We start from the raw sequence: 21,250 nt of genomic DNA, 5'->3' as shown, positions 1-21,250 counted from the left end.
GACATGAATGAGGATGACATTGTTAATGAACTGAAAAGCCAGGGAGTAACCGGAGTAAAGCGTTTTACTAAAAAGAAAGATGATGGCACAATCATGAAGCTGAACACTTATCTGTTTACGTTTTCACTTTCTTCCCTTCCAAAATACGTTAAAGCTGGATACTTTAATATCGGAGTTGAGGTTTATGTACCATCTCCACTCCGATGCTTTAAATGCCAAAAGTTTGGTCATGGGGCCAAGTTCTGTCGTAACAAGACGATATGTTCTCGTTGTGGTGATGCACATGAACTCTCTGAGTGCACAAATGTCATCAAGTGTGCCAACTGCAATGGTGATCACTTGGCTTCATCCAAATCTTGCCCTTCTTATGAACTTGAAAGTAAAATCCAAAATATCAAATACACCAGCAATATTTCATATGCTGAAGCTAGAAAATTGGTAGCCATTTCAACCACTTCATCAGTGTCATATTCTAATGCAGTTTCATCACGTGCCACTACTTCTAAACCTCCCATGAGATCTACGTCATGCCAAACGTCAATATCATGGGTACACAAACAACTTACAATAGGTGAAACAGATGAGACCTCTCACATGGTCGAATCCAATACTTCAACATCGGCCTCTCAGACAGATACTATCACATCGACTCCTTCAGCTGATCCTTTGTCTGTAACAGAATGTACCACAGATTCATCGAAAATACAACATAAATCATCTAAAAATGTGCAAAAGGAAAAGAAGCAATCGAGAAGAACCAGAACCATCCAAGACTTGGAGGTGCCTTCCTCTCAGTCGTCCCCCATACATGTTCAAAATCAATTTGATCCTTTGGAGATGGAGGTCACCCCATCTCCCCCAGTCTGTGGGAGTAGATCCCACACCAACTCACGAACTCCGATTGAGCCTCCATGAGTAGTTTAGACACCATTGTTCAGTGGAATTGTAGAGGACTGAAGAATAATTTTAATGATTTGCAACTACTAATACAGGATTTCAAACCATCGGCATTTTGTTTACAAGAAACTTATTTGAAAGCAACAGATCAATTTGATATACGACAGTATGCTTCATATAACTTCTTTTCTCCTCCAGGATTTAGAGCTACTTGAGGATCTTCCAGTTTGGTGAGACAGGGTGTCATTCACAGCCCTGTTCCTCTTAATACAACACTTCAGGCCGTTGCTGTCAGATTGACTTTGAGCATTGTTTTTACATTATGCTCCCTATATATACCACCATCTACTCATCTTCACCAAACTGATCTTCAGGCGCTCTATGACCAACTGTCGAAGCCATGTATCATTATGGGTGACTTAAACGGTCATAATCCACTTTGGGGCAGTTCTGACACAAACCAAACTGGAGGGATACTGGAAGATTTTCTTTCAAACAACGATCTGTGTATATTTAATGATACTTCGAAAACATCTTTGCATCCTGGTACAGGCACATATTCATCTCTTGACTTGTCCCTCACTGATACAGATCTGTTAAATGAATTTGAATGGTTTGTCCATAGTGACCTGTGCGGCAGCGATCAGTTTCCAACCATTCTTAAACCATCAATTCCGGCTGATATTCCTCCATCATCACGATGGAACTTCAGCAAAGCTAACTGGCCTTTATTTGAATTACTATGTACTGACAAACTGAATCCTGCTCGTTTCATTGGTGCTCCTGATTCTGTACAATTATTCTCTGATGAGCTAAACAAAATTGCCGATGAATGTATTCATAAGTCCTCTACCAATCCCCACATACGTAAACCGTGGTTTAATAATGACTGCAAACAAGCTCGAAAGGCACGGAAAAAAGCTGAACACTATTTCCGTCGCCACCCAATGGTACATAATTTGAATAAATATAAACTCTTAAATGCTAAAGCACGGCGTACCTTCAAGCACAATAAGCGCCTGTCGTGGCAAAATTACGTTTCGAAAATCAGCTCACGTACGCCAATATCTAAAGTATGGAACATGATCCAGAGAATTAAAGGTAAGGGTAACAAATCAAGCATACATCATCTCAAAACTGAAGATCAGGTATTAACAGATAAATCTGATATCGCAAATAAACTGGGTGAAACACTTGCTAAACATTCTTCTTCATCAAACTACGTTCCTCAATTTCAAAAATACCAAAAAACTGCAGGAAAAGAAACAGATTAATTTTCATTCTGATAATGGGGAAGACTATAACGAAATCTTTTCCATCCATGAACTTCAGACTGCCCTTGAACAAGCTCATGATACTGCAACAGGAGCTGATAACATACATTATCAGCTCCTGAAACACTTACCTAACTCCTGTTTAGAGACACTATTGAATATTTTCGATGAAATTTGGATATCTCGTACATTGCCTTCCTCTTGGCGTGATGCTATAGTTGTGCCCATACCTAAACCTGGACGTGATCCTACAGATCCATCCAACTATAGACCCATTTCCTTGACTAGCTGCGTTTGCAAAACCATGGAGCGCATGGTCAATAACAGATTAACTTGGTACCTAGAAACTAACAATTTAATTACTAATATTCAATGTGGTTTTCGAAAAAATCGCAGTACCATTGACCATTTAGTCCGATTGGAGTCGTTTGTTAAAAATGCCCTTCTTAACAAGGAGCATTCTGTGTCAATATTTTTTTATTTAGAAACAGCTTATGACACAACATGGAAGTACGGTATTTTGAGAGATTTACATGACTTTGGTTTGCGGGGCCGTTTGTCTGAGTTTATAGCTGAGTTTTTAACTGACAGGCAGTTTCAAGTGCGTGTGGGTTCTACCCTGTCTGATTATTATAAGCAGGACCAGGGTGTCCCCCAGGGCAGTATTTTGTCTGTCACTTTATTGAGTATTAAAATAAATAGTCTTTCAAATGTTTTAACAGATTCAATCAATGGCTCCCTTTTCGTGGATGACTTTAATATTTCTTGTCCTGGCAAAAACATGCGAACCATTGAGAGGCAGTTACAAATCTGTCTCAACAAAATTCATAAATGGTGCCTTGAGAATGGGTTTAAATTTTCTCAATCTAACACAAATTGCATTCACTTTTGCCGAAAATACAAACCTCATAAAGACCCTGACTTGTCTTTAAATGGTGCACCCATCAAAGTTGTCAAGGAAGCTAAGTTCCTTGGTCTCATCTTTGACTCACACTTAACCTTTCTGCCACATATTAAATACCTAAAGACCAAATGCTTGAAGGCGCTTGATTTGTTGAAAGTCGTTTCAAATACAACGTGGGGAGGAGACCAATCAACCCTCCTACATTTATACAGGTCACTTGTCCGTTCTAAACTGGATTACGGCTCCATTGTTTATGGTGGAGCCTGTAAAAGCAACCTCAAACTACTTGATTCTATCCACCATCAAGGGCTAAGACTTTGTCTCGGATCATTCCGAACTTCCCCTGTTGACAGTCTATACGTTGAAGCAGATGAACCTTCCCTTGATCAACGCCGTATTAAATTATCTTTGCAGTATCTTACTAAACTGTATTCAAATACGTCCAACCCTGCATATCATTGTGTCTTCAATCCCCCGTATGGGGATATGTACAATAAAAAGCCTTCACTTGTTCCGCCTCTTGGACTAAGAGTGAAACCTTTTCTCTCAGCTGCTGGCATTGAGCTAGAAAATATAGCCCCTTCTCGCTTGTTTTCTTCACCTCCTTGGCAACTGGTTAGACCACAAGTTGACCTTACATTAAGTAAATATAAAAAATCAGAAACTAATGAATTACAATATAAACAAGCATATAATCAATTAAAAAGTAAATATAGTACATATAAATCCTTATTTACAGATGGGTCCAAGGATGGTGGCGCAGTTGCTTGTGCCACTGTCATTGGATCCAGAACAATATCTTCCAGATTACCAGACAGCAGTTCAATTTTCACAGCAGAAGCACATGCCATATTAACAGCCCTAAAATATATTAAAAAACACCCAAAATATAAACAATATATCATTTATTCAGACTCTCTTTCTTGCCTTCAGGCTATTAAAAATGTATCTTCTCAACATCCACTTTTAACTGATATTGTTGAATTGTATAATAATCTTGCTACTGGCCAATACGACATCGTCATTTGCTGGTTACCAAGTCATGTTGGAATCTCTGGTAACACAATGGCTGACCTTGCTGCAAAGGCGGCACTCAACAAATCTGTAACACCACTTCTTCTTCCATATTCAGATTACAAAGCTTGCATTAGAACGTATATCCGTGATCTGATGCAAAAGAAGTGGGACACCCAAGTGGGTATCAATAAATTACACCAAATCAAGCCAACAATCGGTTATACTTACTTGGGTTGTCAGTCCAGATTTGAAGAGGTCATTATGCGACGATGTCGTATTGGTCATACAAGATACACTCATGAGTATTTGTTAAAAGGCGAAGATCCCCCGTTTTGCATCCCTTGTGATGAAGGAATCACTGTCAAGCATGTCTTGCTTGACTGTACTGATTTTGCCATCACAAGGGATAAATATTTCAATGTTAAATCAATTAAGGATCTTTTTAATAAAGTAAGTTATCATTTAATAATTGGATTTTTAAAAGAAATAGAATTGTTGACTAAATTTTGAATAATATGTTTTGTATATAGAATAAAGTTGTTTTATTAATGGTAGTCTAAATTAGCAACTGCGATTGTTGGTGGCTGTGCCTTCAAAGGGGGTTAAAGTATTGTAAAATTATTGTCCCCCTGAGAGGGTACGTAAGTCCCAAAACTTTCAAAGTAAAATTTTCACATACCAAGTTTTTAATCGTAGTATTCTTGTTATTTTAAATTTTGGCTAACTTGTCTTACAATCGCCAATGACTGAGGGGATGGTGTAAAACCAGCTGGGATCCATGCAGGTAGCGAAAGTATTGTAAGTCCCCATGGTCCCTAGTATGGTGATCTGCCTTCAGCTGTTGGTGATTTATAGCCCGTGTTTTATATTGTATTGTCTTCTCTCATTACAGTGTTTTAGTTTTACATGCTAGTTTTATGTTCATACCTGTGATAGTCTAGTAGTTTTACTGTCCATTGTCGGCAGGTTTTACTCTTCCCGACGTTTTCATTTTATAAAGTGAATTGTTCTCGTCACGATATGGCTGCAATATTGCCGATGTGACGGTAAATTTTAACTCACTCACTCACTCATTCATGCCGTACGCAGATCCAGGACCACGCGAGCGCAAATCTCGCACAACGTTCACTTTTCAAACCTTACGAAAATGTGCGCCTGAACAAAAACTCGACATCCAGGGGGTTAAGTGGACATTAACTGGACGATGTAACAAAAATATGTATTTATACATAAACTTTGCACATGTCTGTGATGCTTCTTTGAACACAGCTGTAAGATTTCTTGTTGACCAAAATGTTGTCTTCTGTTTATAAACAAAACATTATGATTAGCGAACAGGTCATGCCATGAAATATTAATCCCATGCTGTTGTCATGGTCAATGGTGAAACTCACACTAAGTTTGCTTACTTTCAAATGGTTAACACGTGTTTTAATCCGGTGGCAAAGGCTAAAACAGTACACGTGTGCTCACTGTGCCATAAAAGGTTTATTAACCCTTCGACTTACCTGAAATTGTTATCTGAAAATTCGATGCGAACAGCTTTCAGAGAACTTCACATCGATATGAAATATAAACAATTGCTCCGTACATCGACAACTGTCACACGCGGTGTTTGTCGAACAATCACAAGTTGATCGTAAGATATTCGCAAAGAGGCTCAAAGGCACAGTTTTATTGGGTTCGCCTGTGGAGGACGGGCGAGTCTCCGGTTTCATGCGACATTGTATAATTTCATTCGAACCTTTTAATTTGATATTCTAATCTAAATACTTAATAGTTTTCAATTCATTATAATGCTTGCTTCCTCGAGGGCTGATAGGTAGCATTACTGAGAAAAACACAAAATATGATTTTAGAATAGTGTGGTGTGATGTAGCGCCTTTAGGACACTTGTTAATACTATCTAATCATGTATCTATGCAGGACATTATTCGAATGGTACAACCATTCATTTCATATTCTGTCAAGGGCATCCCAAATTTTAAATGATAAACCGAGAGTTTCTACACCATGCTCATAAGGTGAGATAAATACCAATCAACATACATCTTTCTACGAAGTTGCCAAATACAAATAACAAATAAACAGAAATGGAGCAATTGTTTTAGTAATTTCATCACACTTGATGCTGGTTAAAGGTTGTGCAACATTAGTCAACAAACATCGTAACGATCTAGAGAGTATGAGAATCTAAACACTATCTACAGAATTATCTAAAACGTATAAGTGGATTTTTGTTTTGAAGTAGTTTAGTTCACTGTCAACATAACATCACGAAAACAGTGACCATATCCGAATCATAGTCTCTAACAAGCAGCCCCAGGCACAGTGACATAGTGAGGTAGGTAGGTAGGTAAGGTTTTAGGGCGACCTTTTGCCTTAAAAGACCTATATGCGCCCAACACTTAACAAACAGTTACATTCTTGTCCATTTGAATTACATCGTACTTATCCGTTTTGACGAGGAAGTCTAATACAGCTCTTTGTATGCAACCATACATTAAATTATCGCCAAGTATTGCGTTCAGCGTAACAATAGTTTTGGTTTTATTAAGCACAATGTTTCTAAGAGCCTTGCGTGGGTTTTCATGAGCTGGACATTCAATGAGGTAGTGCTGAACTGTTTCTGGGCAGTGTAAGTTACAGCTTTCTCAGTGACATAGTGATACGCATAACGGAGTTATGTCCCCTTATCTCTAGCATCAGTCGTCTCTCAGTTCTAATCTGATGTTAAAGGAAAATCAGTTTTCCTCCTCCTCATCATCATCATTAGGTATAAGTATATATGGATAAGCAAATATGTTTCATGTATTGTTATATATGTCGTTCAGTTATCAGGCAGTATAATTTTATTCGTTTTCAGTTTTCCTTAAGATAAGATCGTCTCACTGTGCTTTTTCGGTAAGGACCCGTGTAGGTTCGGGGTAGAATATGCCTTCAGCAACTCATGTTTGCCATGAAAGGCGACTATGCTTGTCGTAAGAGGCGACTAACGATTAGGCTCGCTGACTTGGTTGACACATGTCATCGGTTCCCAAACTGACTGTGACAGTATGCATAACGAAGTTCCGGAAAACATTTGACAACGTCAGCTTTTCTATCCTCCTAAGTATTTGTACTTAATCGGCATCATCGGATAGAACCTGTGAAGGTCCGAGTTAGAATATTGGGACTTCAGCAACCCATGCTTATCGTAAGACTAACGGTATCGGGTGGCCACGCACGCCTACTTGGCTGACATGTCATCAGTTCCCTGCTCATGCTGTTGATCACCAGACACGATTGTTAACACAACGCAGCCATGTAGGTGGAATATTGCTGAATGCTGAGTGCGACGTAAAACTAAATCCACTCACTCACTCATCGGATGAGCGTTGTGTTATAGTCGTAGATAGGCCCAGGCCGAGAGAACGCACATTTGAGTATAGGAACTTATGAAAATGTGCGTCCAAAACATCTTTGCATTCTGGGGCTTATGTGTTCCCGTCATTGTTAATCCATATATTCTTATCCATCATGTTTATGCCGGTTAAATGCTTTTGGGGTAACACCTGTGACGAACTATAATGTAATTATAGCGAATATGGCATATTTCCTATGTATTTAAGTTATCCAAGCCCGATGGAGTATTCTCGTCAAATAATACAGACAATGCTGTTATATGATGGTCAATCAAATCTGTATATGACACTTTTTGGTAACTGCAAAATGCAGATTTTCCTGGCACGTTTTCAAACCGTTGTGATCTGTTCCGAAAGACATGTACGTGGCGTGCTTCGTCATCCACCTCCGCAATACTGCTATCTAACTGATGATCCTAGCTTTACCGTTAAACTGTCTGATAAACGCAGACGATAGTTTAGGACAGCCCTTTCACGATTTCGTTCTATCTCGCCGTTGAAACCGACGGGCATTCAGGCACGTTAATACAACTGTTTGTATAAAAATTGTTCACACCCGTACGTGGAATGTATAATGATATTGGAAAACCTACACACGGAATATTCTTTGCTAAACCCCATAGTAACAGGTATCGTTGTTGAAAGTATTATTAGAAAAGCATCCATGTGCATATTCAGTGCAATGGATTTAATAAAAGTGACAATTAATTATCATGCAACACAACCAGCGTTTGAATTGAACGTTAGTCCTTAGGCCGAACCCGACTGAAAAGCACTCGTACCCAGAGCTGTTGATTTCTGCAGGTCCAGCTTTTCCATCCCCTATAACTGAACGTATTATATACGTAATAAAATATAAGGCCAACACATTCTGATGCGGATCTATAACCTTTCATTGTTCTAGGTCCTTAGGGCCTGCGCCCTTTTCAGGGTTAAGGGCAAACCCCAAACATATCCCACATTCTGCACATTAGAATAGGAGTAAGTAATGCATGTCTGAGTAGGCTATCCGTGTGTAACTACGGGTGATATCTGCGTAAGCTACCACTGTGAAACCGTGAAACTGCTACAGTAAGTCCTTGTGTATTACTTTCCTGTTGATCTTCCCTTGACTTGGGGGCGGCAGGGTAGCCTTAAAGCGTTCTCTCGTCACTCCGAAGACCCGAGTTGGATTCCCCACGTGGGTACAATGTGTTAAACCCATTTCTGGCGTCCCCTGCCATGATTTTCCTGGAATATTGCTAACAGCTGAATAAAACTATACTCACTCACTCACTCGACTCGGTGCACCTGCACTGATTGAATTGCGGGGCTTTATCATAAGTGTCTTATGTCGTAATTCATCCTCAAGCCGTATTAATAGCTTACAGAACACTATCCCGTTCCCAACGTACAGCACATTACTAAACATGCCGACTATAAAGTGCACACGCACTGTTGGGTGACGCTTGAACAACCTCCAGTAGTGATATTGATTTGCGTTGCTAATGACAGTAATCTTTGCGGTTTTTTTACACACACACATACCGCATTTATATATAACCAATAGTGGTCCTACTTCTCGCTTATCAAACAACCAATGACAAGACACTAAGCAAGTCTACCTGCAATCACGACACATGACGTCACGACTGATAAAGGAGTATGTCCTGCGCGCATGTGACAACCGTACACCAACCATAGTCTTGTAGCTCGGGTACAGGGAGACGGAATTCCACTCAAGTCTCTTACACTGGCATACTGCTGTCAGTAAACTTAAGCCGATTTGTTCAATACCAGGTACATACAAGTAAGTACACTTTCGTTTTGAACTCCGAACACCTGACTTAGTATTCATGCTGCAGTTTGATGTACATGAAACAAACCGATGTTATACTGGTATGACATAAGTCAGGTTGATTGTTAATTTTAATACTTTCAGATTTTATTTTAAGTGCGGACACTGCTCTAGACTTTGGAATCTAGGTGGAGCCAGGCGGACGGAATGGGATTCTTCAAACAGCTCGGCTTGTTAATGTGGAAAAACTGGTTGCTGCAGAAACGGAAAGTGTGTGTGACGGTTTTTGAAATAATTCTCCCCCTGTTGTTTGCTATCCTGCTTCTTGTTGTGAGGTTCCTGATTGAAACCGACCCGAAAGACGCCCCAACCGTTTATTCCGATTTTAGTGTGGATTCCAATGGAACTCGGTTCGTGGGACAGAACGCCGGGAGATTGGTGTTGTATACACCTAACTCTACTATCATCACAGCTTTAATGGATGACGTACAACTTACTATGAACCAATCTATAGCAGGTAAGCGAATTTGATATGTGTTGTTGTCAGTGATCGTTTGTCATGCTATGTTCTATAAGGCAGAAAAAAAATAGTAGGTCAGGCAGATTACACACACACACACACACACACATACACACACACACACACACACACACACACACACACACACACACACGCATACACATACACACAAGAATGACAGTGTTTGGCAGCTTGATTTATGGGAGAATCTAGGACTTAGTCATGCCCCACACGAAGTACGTATGGTATATGGGGTTTCCCCTTAGGAAGGTGAGTTTGTTCAAATTTGTCTCTGTTCACCCAGCAGAAAATGAGTACCCGGCGGGATAAAATCATGTTGCTATTAACCATCTGGCAGCTTGGGTTATCCGCGGTAATAATAATAATCAGATTCTGATTACAGTGTCCATTGAGAACTAGCCACGTGTATACCAGACGCTATTTGAATAAATTATTATAACATATTATTACCAGTGTTAAAACTAAAAAACATATTTAGGGTCGGGCGTTAATGAGTGAGTTTAGTTTTACGCCACACTCAGTAATATTTCAGCTACCTGGCGGTGGTTTGTAAATAATCGAGTCTGGACCAATTAATCCAGTGATCAACAGCATGAGCATCGATCTGCGCAATTGAGAATCAGTGACATATGTCAACTCGGACGTTAATGAGAAACAAGAACTTATTTTCTATGTGGGCTAACAATCTCACGACGCCATGTGCAAAATATTTTAATCGAAACGGATACGCCTATTGATGTTGTGTTAGGTCCCTCGTAAAAGTTAAAGTGATACGACAAATGGTCTTCAGTTGTAAGAAAATATACCTATAATGTTTGCTTGTACATAAGTGTATTTTAAGTCAACAGAGAAACAATGACAAATTTGGTGTGGACTAATAGTCTCCTTTCACATATAACTTAGTTCCCTTTTAACGAGGAAGCAAAATCAATATGCAACAAACACTGGTTCACACAGGGTATCATGACATGACTGTATTGTTCTCAGAGTAGATGCGGAAAAAGCATTTCAGTATGAAATGCAAGAGATATCATCAACGTAGATCGACAGACTGGAACAATCTGTCATCATCAAACTTCTTACAGACTGTAGCTCGTGTGTAATGTCACCAAACATATATCGATTCCAGGTTATAAAATACATACCACTAAAAAAGTAGGGATGTTCCATTTTCCGAGCATACCAGTAGCCAATACCAGTACACTTGAGAAAAAGCAATTTACAATGTAAAACATGGAGTGAAATTCATTGTCACGATTTCCCTTCATTTCTCTTCATCATCTGCTTCCTCCTTGGCTTCATCATTTGCATTTCATCAATCTTGTAAATCCAGTATCCCCTACTTTTTTAATGGTATATATAACAAGTATACGATCTAACACATTTACGCGAGAATTGTGATTCTTTCCAAGTTAGGAATAAGTGATACATAATCTCACACTTTCGTTTCCGAATGAAAAAAATATAAGAAAAAATAAAACAATCACGAGTATCTGGAACAAACACTATTCAGAAAAAAAACAGGAAATGCTTGTTACAATGTCGTTTTGATTATAATATAGCCATATAACCATTAACTGAAATGGGTATGGAAATCCAAAATGCGCATATGCCGGATTACGATGCTGATAGCCACACAGATTAATAAGTCAGAGAAGATGTCCGCTCAGTTTGTAATGTATTTTTAAATTCTGTCTGTCTAAACTCATTGTGCCACCCTGGTAATTTGAAAGTAGTTTCTGCACAATGTGTCATTTTAATCAGTATGAGAATTATATCATATTATTAAATTTGCAAATAACTACAATATTTTTCAGCAATTCCTTCATAACATGTGAATAAATATGAGTTATTGCCTACTGCAAACATATCTACAAATGTATTTTGGTCAGGATATGTAATATTCGTCTTTGGTGAAGTCATGAACTAGCGTCCGTTTCCCCACGAACACAAGGTTGTGGCGTGATGTCGTTGTCAGTCGGGCGGAAGGTTACAGAACTACATTTGTGGAATATCCTATTTGTTTTGTGCTTAGTGATTAAATATTGTATTTTTGTAAAACCAAATAGCATTGATAACCCACGTCCATTCTGCCTACTGGTGGTCTTCAGAGAAAGATCATGAAAAGCAGAATGAAAGCCATTTGTATTTTCTTGTCAAAGCGACAGTTAACATTTTCACTCAAAACATAAACCTTTTTCAGATCGCTGAATATAACAAAACATAGGGACAAGAGTGCATCCATATACTCTGTCGTTTTGCTAAAACACAAAACCAGATACTCTAAACGTGTATATCAGGTTGTGTGTATTGTGTACGGGGAGACCTGCAGCACGCCATGTCTGCCTGTCTGGTTTTGTCGTCTCATGTTCACGTTTATTGTTCTATTACCACCCAGGAACTCGTATATCACCGTTACCGGACTGATCACAATAAACGTATCCAACATCGTATATTCTCATTAGCAAGCCAGAAAAGCCACATACAGATTGGTAAATGTCCACTCAAGGTGATAATGGCCCTTATACATAATATTATCCATGTAAAGGCAACACCCCAAAGAGCAGATATCGAAGCCAGAAGGGTCACACTGAAAATCCTAAGAGCCACAAACACAAATTTGTATCATTACAAATGTCACATGTATAATTATTCTAAATGCATTACATGCACTTCATGCACAACATGCACATTAAATGCACTACACGTGTGTTAAACATTAAAGGTCACATTGCAACCAAACAATCAAACATAATTAAAACGCAGTTGTCACTTGTTCATGATATATAAAATAGATTGCTGATTAAGGAAAAAACAAACAAACAAAATTATAAGCGTGTAATCAAATTCAAATCAAATGCAACATTTTGTACTTGGGTTTACTTCCCTCGAAATGAAGCAGCCGCGATACCGCACCCAGTTAGAGCCGGTGAGTTTGCGCTCAAGCGCTCAACGAATAGATCATTTACTTCTTTGTCTATGCGTTATGAGCGCAGCGCAGCATAGCCCCCAGCGCTTTTGCAAAAATAGTGAATCGTTCGAACTCCGATTTCGAGGGGTTTCTTTATAGGTTGAGTTGGAACTTTTTATGATTTGTTTCGGTCAGTGCATACCGATAAGTTTCAGAATCTGCAAAGTTGTATGTGACCTTTAAGCATAAATTAGCACCATATATCGCCCTACACTTCGGAGCAAAGTCTTGTTTTTCTAATTACAGTTAAACTGTCATGGTGACGTTTTGCAAGTCAGACGAACTGAAAATTCCAGAACTGAAATACCAAGTGTACAAATTAAAACACTGTTTATGCTTTACACGTATAGACATATGAAGATCCTGGTTAGAATGATCTTTATCAAGTTGAACCCTTGCTTGTCTCCACTTGAAGATCTGGGTTTGACCCCGTCTGCAGCAACCCTTGTTTGTCGTAAGAGGCGACTAATGGGATCGGGTGATCAGCCTCGCTGATTTGGTTGACACATGTCGTCGTATCCCATGATCGATGCACATGATGTTGATCACTGGATTGTCTGGTACAGACTCGATTATTTACTGACCGCCATCTATAGCTTGAATATTGTCGAGATTGATGCTAAACAACTAAACCAAACTTTACACTTTTCATGTGTCCATTATGACTATTGGTGTCACCATGTTGAATAAGGTTCGCTGGCATTTCAGTTATGACTGGCTACCCTCCAGACTTTATGATGTAGTCTTTTGACAAGGGTATCTTGGGCCCTGTTAACACATGCATGTACGACAACTATAAAACCTGAGAGCTCTTCTCTGAAGAGAGCCTGGACCTATGTCAGATAATAGGATCTGTTCAGTCGGAATATATAGTTTTGTGTGCAAATCGGAAATGGACGGGTTCTATATGAAAATAGGAAAAAGAAACAGTTAGGATGAAGTCATGTCGACATTACGATAAATAAACATTAGTCTTTATGCACAGCAGTGACCATGGAATGACCTTTAATCCACGTGATACAGTAAAAGGGCGTGTTGATATAATGGCCCATCGGCAAATAGTTTATGACCTTTCTGCTTGCTCTTTAATGACATACACACTGACACAATGTTTGCTGAATATTGGGGTGTATTTGTGGCTATGTATCCGAGGGAATATCAGCTACTTTAACATATTCTAGGAAGGTCGTGGGCGTAGCCTCTCGAGAGGGACATTTTGAATCTCTCAATACATACCCAGAAGACAAAGTCATAACTACGATGTGGTGCTGTGGGAATATTAGGCTAATATAATTGGTAAGACCAATCGATATTTAGGGAAGGTTCATATTGTAACTGATTAATGAATGTCAGAATCATTATGATTACAATTAAAGGAAACATTTTAAAGTTATGATGGTACTTTTAAAATCAAAATAACCATTGCTATCCTGCTTATACAACACGATAAACCTTTCACTTGTAATAAATTACAATCACGTAACCATATAACAGTTATTTCTGATTTTCACTTTTCAAGAGAAGGTAACTTGTTTCAGGGAAACAAAATGACAATTTTCCAAAAGCTCATAAATGCCTGTTTAAAGTACAAGCGACTTTCGGTTATAGTGATGTTTTAAAAATACAAACCATATTACGATAGTTGTATTTTTCTAAAAGATTTCCTATCAGACAACCCATACTGGTAAAATATTCTGGATGGCACTTCAGTTTTTATTCGAAGTATACTTTCAGTCATCTGCGCCTTTTACCTTGAAAATACATCCATCACATGTTTGTCTTCTAAAGGATAAGCTCCCCTGTATGTTCCACGTTGGTGTAGGTCCCCGAGCTACTCTTCTAGCTGGAGTCGACACAATTGATCGGGTAGTCAGATTGGGTGACTTGTTGGCTTATCGGAAATCGCCGTTGTGCATTCTTGTTCCCAGTATCAATCACTGGATTGTTACGAGAGTGTCTGATCTGGTCTCGATCATATGCAAACTGTCTACTTATTACTGGAATATTGCTGTAGCATAACAGACAAAATGTCATTTCTTGATCTACTGATGTTCTTTTTTTCTCTTACCCATGAAAAACCGACTACAAACATTACACCCATGTGCCCATGCAATAATCTCTGAGACATGTGTATTTTAGTTCAAGCTGAATGTGAACAAGATTGTTCTGACAATATTTTTGTATATTATCATCAATAACGAGCAAAACAAACGAATATATATATCAATAGATTTAATGAGCCAACAAAATTAATGTTTGCAAGGTATTAGGTGATCATTTGTAGAGTATTGGACAAGGTACTACATTTTGTATTACAACGGTACACAGGAACAAATTCACGCGGCAAAATGCCCGCCGCAAATTTATAGGTGCTGTTAAGATATCCACCAATCAATACATAAGAATTGTCAGGTGATGACCTACTTTGATCAACCCTGGTAGGAAAACATTTCCCAAATACTTGTTGTTAGCAATGCTTACTTACAAGTCTCTTGTAAATCTGGTAGCAACATACTACACCTAATGTAGAAATGTATCGTGGACGAAGGCGCCGCAGTTAGCTATAGAGTTGCGTCCCTTGGCCGCGTCAACCGATAGTCGTTGATTGAATGCTTAATTCATTCGCTCACAGAGTTGCATATTACCCGAAGGTAACCGGTCTATATAGAGTCTAGATAAGACAGAAGTTTTCAAGATTGGTCAGTCTACTTTACTAGCTTTCCTGAAACCTTTATTTAACGCAATATTTGACACTGGAATATTCCCAGAATCATGGAACTCTGCCTTAATTATACCTCTATTTAAGTCAGGCTGTGCAACCGACCCCAACAACTACAGGGGTATATCTCTTTTGAATGTATCAGGAAAAATATTTGCATCAATACTAGATAAGCGCCTGCGAACATGGATAGAACTGAATGATATTCTTACAGAAGCACAAGCGGGGTTCAGACCCGGGTATGCAACTACTGACAACATATTTACCCTCCAGGCTTTATGTTCTAAGTATTTATCAAAGTCTAAAGGTCGATTCTTTTGTGCGTTTATTGATTTTAAAAAGGCTTTTGACTCTGTTGACAGAACCAAACTTTTATATCTATTACTTAAGTCAGGTTGTCATGGTAAATTATATAATCTTCTCCACAGTATGTATTCATCTGTAAAATGCTGTGTGAAAGTTGGAATTGTTACAGAACTAATATGTTTTCTACAAGTACTGGGGTGCGCCAAGGCTGTATTTTAAGCCCCATTCTCTTCATCTTCTTTATAAATGAACTTTGTTCAGAAATTTGCAAATCTTGTAAACATGGTTTACAGGACACAGGACATTGATGATATTATGATGGTATTATTTGCTGATGATGTAAACATGTTTTCCTATACTGTAGTTGGCTTACAGCAGCAACTCAATGTGTTACATCAATTTTGTATAACCTGGGGTTTAAGTGTTAATATTGAGAAAACGGATATTATTGTATTTAGAAATGGAGGTGTATTAAAGAAAGATGAAGTTTGGTATTATGGTAATACAAAGCTTAAATGTGTTTCATATTACAAATACTTGGGGTTGATATTCTCTTCCAGACTGAACTGGACAACAGCCTGTAAAAGTTTGGCGACTCAAGCAGCTAAGGCTACACAATCTGTTTACCAGCTTTTTAAAAAGAATCCCTTTATTTCATTTAAAATTGCCTGTACCATATTTGATTGTAAAATGTTACCTATGCTTTTATATGGATCCGAAATTTGGGGAACTAAATATTTTCACTGTTTAGAAAAGGTACACGCTTCATTTTTTAAACATTTCCTAAAGCTTGGAAACTTTGCCTCTAATAAGGCTATCTTGGGTGAAACTGGGCGCTGTAATATATTTGTGTCAAGTAGAATAAGAGTAATAAAATATTGGCTTAAATTATTGAGAATGGAATCATTTAGATACCCAAGGCAAAGTTATATTTTCTTAAAAATGCAGGATGATAATGGCAAGCGAAATTGGACATCAGAGGTTAGACAATTACTTTTTTCAACTGGCTTCTCTTATGTGTGGATATCGCAGGATGTTGGAAATGAACAGAGTTTTCTATGTATGTTTAAGCAACGTCTTGAAGATATTTTTCGACAAGAATGGTTGATATCACTTAATGACTCGATTTTTTTAGAATTTTATTCCTCCCATAAAACTTTGTTAGAGCCTGAATTTTATATCACACACTTGCAAGATAAAGGTCTGATGAGGGCGTTTTGTAAATTACGAATAGGTTTCCATGATCTGAGAGTTAATCATGTACGTAAATCCAAAAGAGACTTGCCAGATCTAAGTGTATCCATTTGTAGACACTGTAATCGAGGGTATATTGAAAATGAATTTCATATATTGTTTGTGTGCACAATGTACTCCGACTTAAGAGCCAAATATCTGCCATTTATTTCATTGCCTGTTACAGATAAGCACACACTGTCCAATCTTATCAATAATAGAAATATTGATGTTATTAAAGCAACCGCATTGTACTTAAAACATGTATTCAAAGCAAGAACTGTAAATCACAACACGTGACCTGCATAAAATGTACCTGTATCTGTACTGTAGGCCTCATGGCCCTAAATACTGAATAAACAGAATTGAATTGAATTGAATTGATAAGACAGATTCCACTGTATAATACCTAGGTAGCATCATTCCTGTGGTCGAGGGATTCAGCTTACGTCTATAGCATTTATATTACTCTTGAGTTTTCCTCGAACACCACCGCGTCCCGTCGTAATGCACTTGTCAATTAAATCTGTTAAAATGGGGCTAGGTCAACGTTTAGTATATTTGCATGTTGTTTATCAACGTACCAAACACTATAGAAGCCGCACCCTGTCATTAATGAACCATGTCACCCAGTGACGATCGAAATTTTTGGAACCAGTGGTCGATATTGTGAGTATCCTCGTCATAGATCATGTGAGCAACTCCGTCAGGACCGAATACCGCGGAGGGTAAACCGAAGCCACTCACTCGTCACTGAGTGGATGTTATTTTTTTTTTTGTTTGGTTGTTTTTTTCTTTTTCGGAGGAGGTGGGGGTGGGGTGTCTTTGTATCCAGGGGATTAACACGGACCTTTCAAGACACTTGTAACAGGACAATACCTTATGTGATGAATCTCAAGCCAGTATGATGTCGCTATTCCGTCCTTTGTCCCAAATGTGTCCATATTTGTTGACTTGCCTTGCAAGTGTTTGTGACATGATACTCTCATGAATGGCTAACACCTGTTGTCAACACTTTAATTCACAAGGGTTGATAGGGTTGAATTTGTACAACGGTCCCTCTCTCATAGCTGATTTCTTTGCATATTGATCAGACTTCGTTATTTGTACGTTGGTTAATTCCATAACCTCCGCCTAAATTTAGTAGCAGGGATATTTGATTTTCCTGTAATGTAATTCAATATGATTAACCTGTTTGAGAAAGGCGTTATACGTGTTTCAGCGAAGAGATCAATCTTTACAAAATCGTCTCATATGTACATATGCCTTATAACATGGAGCATGCATGGCATATTTATTACCTTTGCCAGAAACAGTCTTTACTCACCTGTCACAAGTGATTTGTTGGTGTTCCCCACATGACGTGACCAACCGTAACATGTCTTCCAAAAGCAGTCGTGTTGTATAAACCTGTGGACACATTTAGTACCCTAATGCAGTTAGCTGACAAGTAAACTCTCTACTTCCTGTGTGGGGTTAAAGGGCAGAATGGAGGACATGTCACAGTGTTTGCAAGGAGCAGTGTTTTATGTAGACTCAAGACCCGTGAAGGTCCGGTTTAGAATAAAGCTTCACCAACCCATGCTTGCCAAAAAAGGCGACTGTGCTTGTTGTAAGAGGAGACTAACGGGATCGGGTGGTCAGGCTCGCTGACTTGGCTGACACATGTAATCGGTTCCCAATTGCGCAGATGTCGATGCTGTTGATCACTGGATCGTCTGGCCCAGACTCGATTATTTACAGACCGCCGTCATATAGCTGGAATATTGCTGAACTCACTCACTCACTCAAGTATAACTAGTGACGTTATTTTCGCTATATTGTATTGCGACATAAATATTGTATTGCGACATTCGATATCTGTTCGTAAATTCAATCTTCAGGCAAACAGTATGTAACATGCGGCGAAAAAAATGCGGCACACCTGCGGGGAAATAACAAATACAGTCATTCGAGAACAAATATAGAGAAATTTTCAGCCAGTACGTAACATTATTTCAACAAATAGAAGGTATAGAATGTTTTCTACTTTGGGAGGACGGGATTTTTTTCCTTTTATGGAAGACAGGAGCTCTTGGCTTGTTTTAATACATTTTAAGTCTCACTGCTGTTGTAATTAAATGTGCTTAGTTTTGTAGATTCAGATGTCCATTTAAACACCCACCCAAGCCGTCTCCACAATGATGTCTAATAGTGAGTGAGTTGACAATCCAGTGATCAACAACATGAACATCGATCTGCACAACTGGGACAACCAAGTCAGCGAGCCTGACCACCCGATCCCGTTAGTCGCCTCTTAAGACAATCATAGTCGCCTTTTATGGCAAGCATGGGGTGCTGAAGGCCTATTCTACCCCGGGTAGACCTTCACGGGTCTATCATATCTAATAAGGCATGCCATTACTTTAAACAACAAACCAACAAATAATACGGTTTCAGGATGCCGCCTCAAGGGACAGATCAACAGCTCAACATTTTCCAAATGTCACAAGGACCCTCCTCCTACATGTGTATCAGCAGTAAGATTCCTACATTAAACGTTGCCACAAACGTCGCATGTAGCTGAATGCATGATCATAGGATACAATTAAATAACCTAGTGCATGAGTGCTTGGTGTCGAAAGTGACTCATTTCTGTCCCATTTAATGACCCCATTGTCTCGGGTCATTTCCTATTATTCCGTGTCGTGATTAATATACCACATGTACTTCAATAACTTATAAGATTGACACGGGTGGATGGCTCTGAGGACGTTTAGATAAGTGTCCAAGGACTGGTCAAGGCGATGTATGAGGTTTATGGTCAAATTTAGTATTTAGGTCACCACGTCGTAGGCTCGAGGCAACCATATAACCGTGCTGTTATGTTGATAACCTACCTGCACCACTGATAGCTGTTTTCATACATGGGCGTGATACGGGAACAGAGCTTAATATTTTGTAATGGAGCTTCCGGGTTACATTTTGCTTGTTTACGGGTTTTTGTTATACGACCTCAGGTCTGGAGGGCCACAAACAAACCATCATTAAAATTCCGGCGAACCTTATTCAAAATGGCCCCACAAATAGTGAAAACGGACACACGAAAAGTGTAAAGTTTGGCTTGAATGTTGTTTAACATGGCACTGAGCAATATTTCAGATATACACAGCGGTAAATAAATAAACGATTCTGTGCCAAACAATCCTGTGATCAACAGCATGAACATCGATCTACGTAACTACGTATCTGACGTAGGATGCCCTGTGTCAAACAAGTCAGCGAGGCTGACCACCTAATCCCTTTAGTCGCCTCTTACGACAACATGGGTTGTTGAGGACCAGTTGAGGACAAAACTCGCTTGTTGAGGACCCACCACCACCACCCCACCCCCACGAAAAACGATAAAATACCACCGGAAGGCGACTGGCTGTTTAAACGCATGACAACAGAAGTGACTGCAATGAAAGCAGATTGATAAGATTAAACCCCAAACCCAAGACTTGCACATCGGCCATTCTTCTTCAGCGTCGCAATCCAGCGAACACGAGGTAGCTTTAGTAAATCACATTTGTAATGTAACTGTAAATCATTCTTTCGGTAATCTCCCGTGAAGATGGAAAATGTCTTTATTACACTGCCCATATATGTATATGTCGTCATTACTATCGGAATATGCTGGTTAGAATCGATCTTTAGCAACCCATCCTTGTCGTAAAAGGCGACTGACGGGATCGCGTAGTCACGCTCGCTGACTGCGATGACACATGTCATCGTGTCCCAATGGTCTAGACTGATGCTTTTGATCACTGGAATGTCTGGTGCCGATCCGAATATTTAAAGACCGCCGCCACATAGCTGGAATATTGCTGAGTGTGGCGTAAGACTAAACTCTCTCACTCATTAAATAAGGCAATTAACACATAATCATCAGATTCTTATGAGGCTGAAACGTGGTATGCTTTTATTAGGGTGAGTAGGGTTCATTTAACCACCCACCCAGCTATTCCAATAAAGATGGTTTCGATCCTTCATCACGTCTAATTAGACATCCCGCCATGTAGCTGGAATATGGCTGTAAACGACTAACAAAAACCCTTGAAAACAGAAATAATGAATGGGCTCAATTCATCAATATAATCAAGAGGAGAAACGAGAGGGTACATGCAAGGGCCACGACGCCAGAGGCATGCTCCACTACCTAACCTAACCTATTTACATTCAATTT

General features: G+C 39.1%; 1 protein-coding gene across 1 annotated transcript in view; it reads left to right on the top strand.

Moving 5' to 3' along the window:
- LOC137295924 (phospholipid-transporting ATPase ABCA3-like) overlaps positions 1-21,250 on the top strand; it is a 55,912-nt gene that overhangs the window by 11,802 nt on the left and 22,860 nt on the right. The window contains exon 2 of the mRNA XM_067827502.1: positions 9,418-9,790. Coding sequence (XP_067683603.1) covers positions 9,481-9,790 — 310 coding nt within the window. The 5' untranslated portion in view covers positions 9,418-9,480. The remainder of the gene's footprint in view (positions 1-9,417; positions 9,791-21,250) is intronic.

The sequence above is a fragment of the Haliotis asinina genome, chromosome 9 (assembly GCF_037392515.1).
Source record: "Haliotis asinina isolate JCU_RB_2024 chromosome 9, JCU_Hal_asi_v2, whole genome shotgun sequence".
In the NCBI taxonomy this organism is placed as follows: domain Eukaryota; kingdom Metazoa; phylum Mollusca; class Gastropoda; order Lepetellida; family Haliotidae; genus Haliotis; species Haliotis asinina.
The sequence above is the reverse complement of the archived record's forward strand: the minus strand, read 5'-3'. Positions and strand labels throughout refer to the sequence as shown.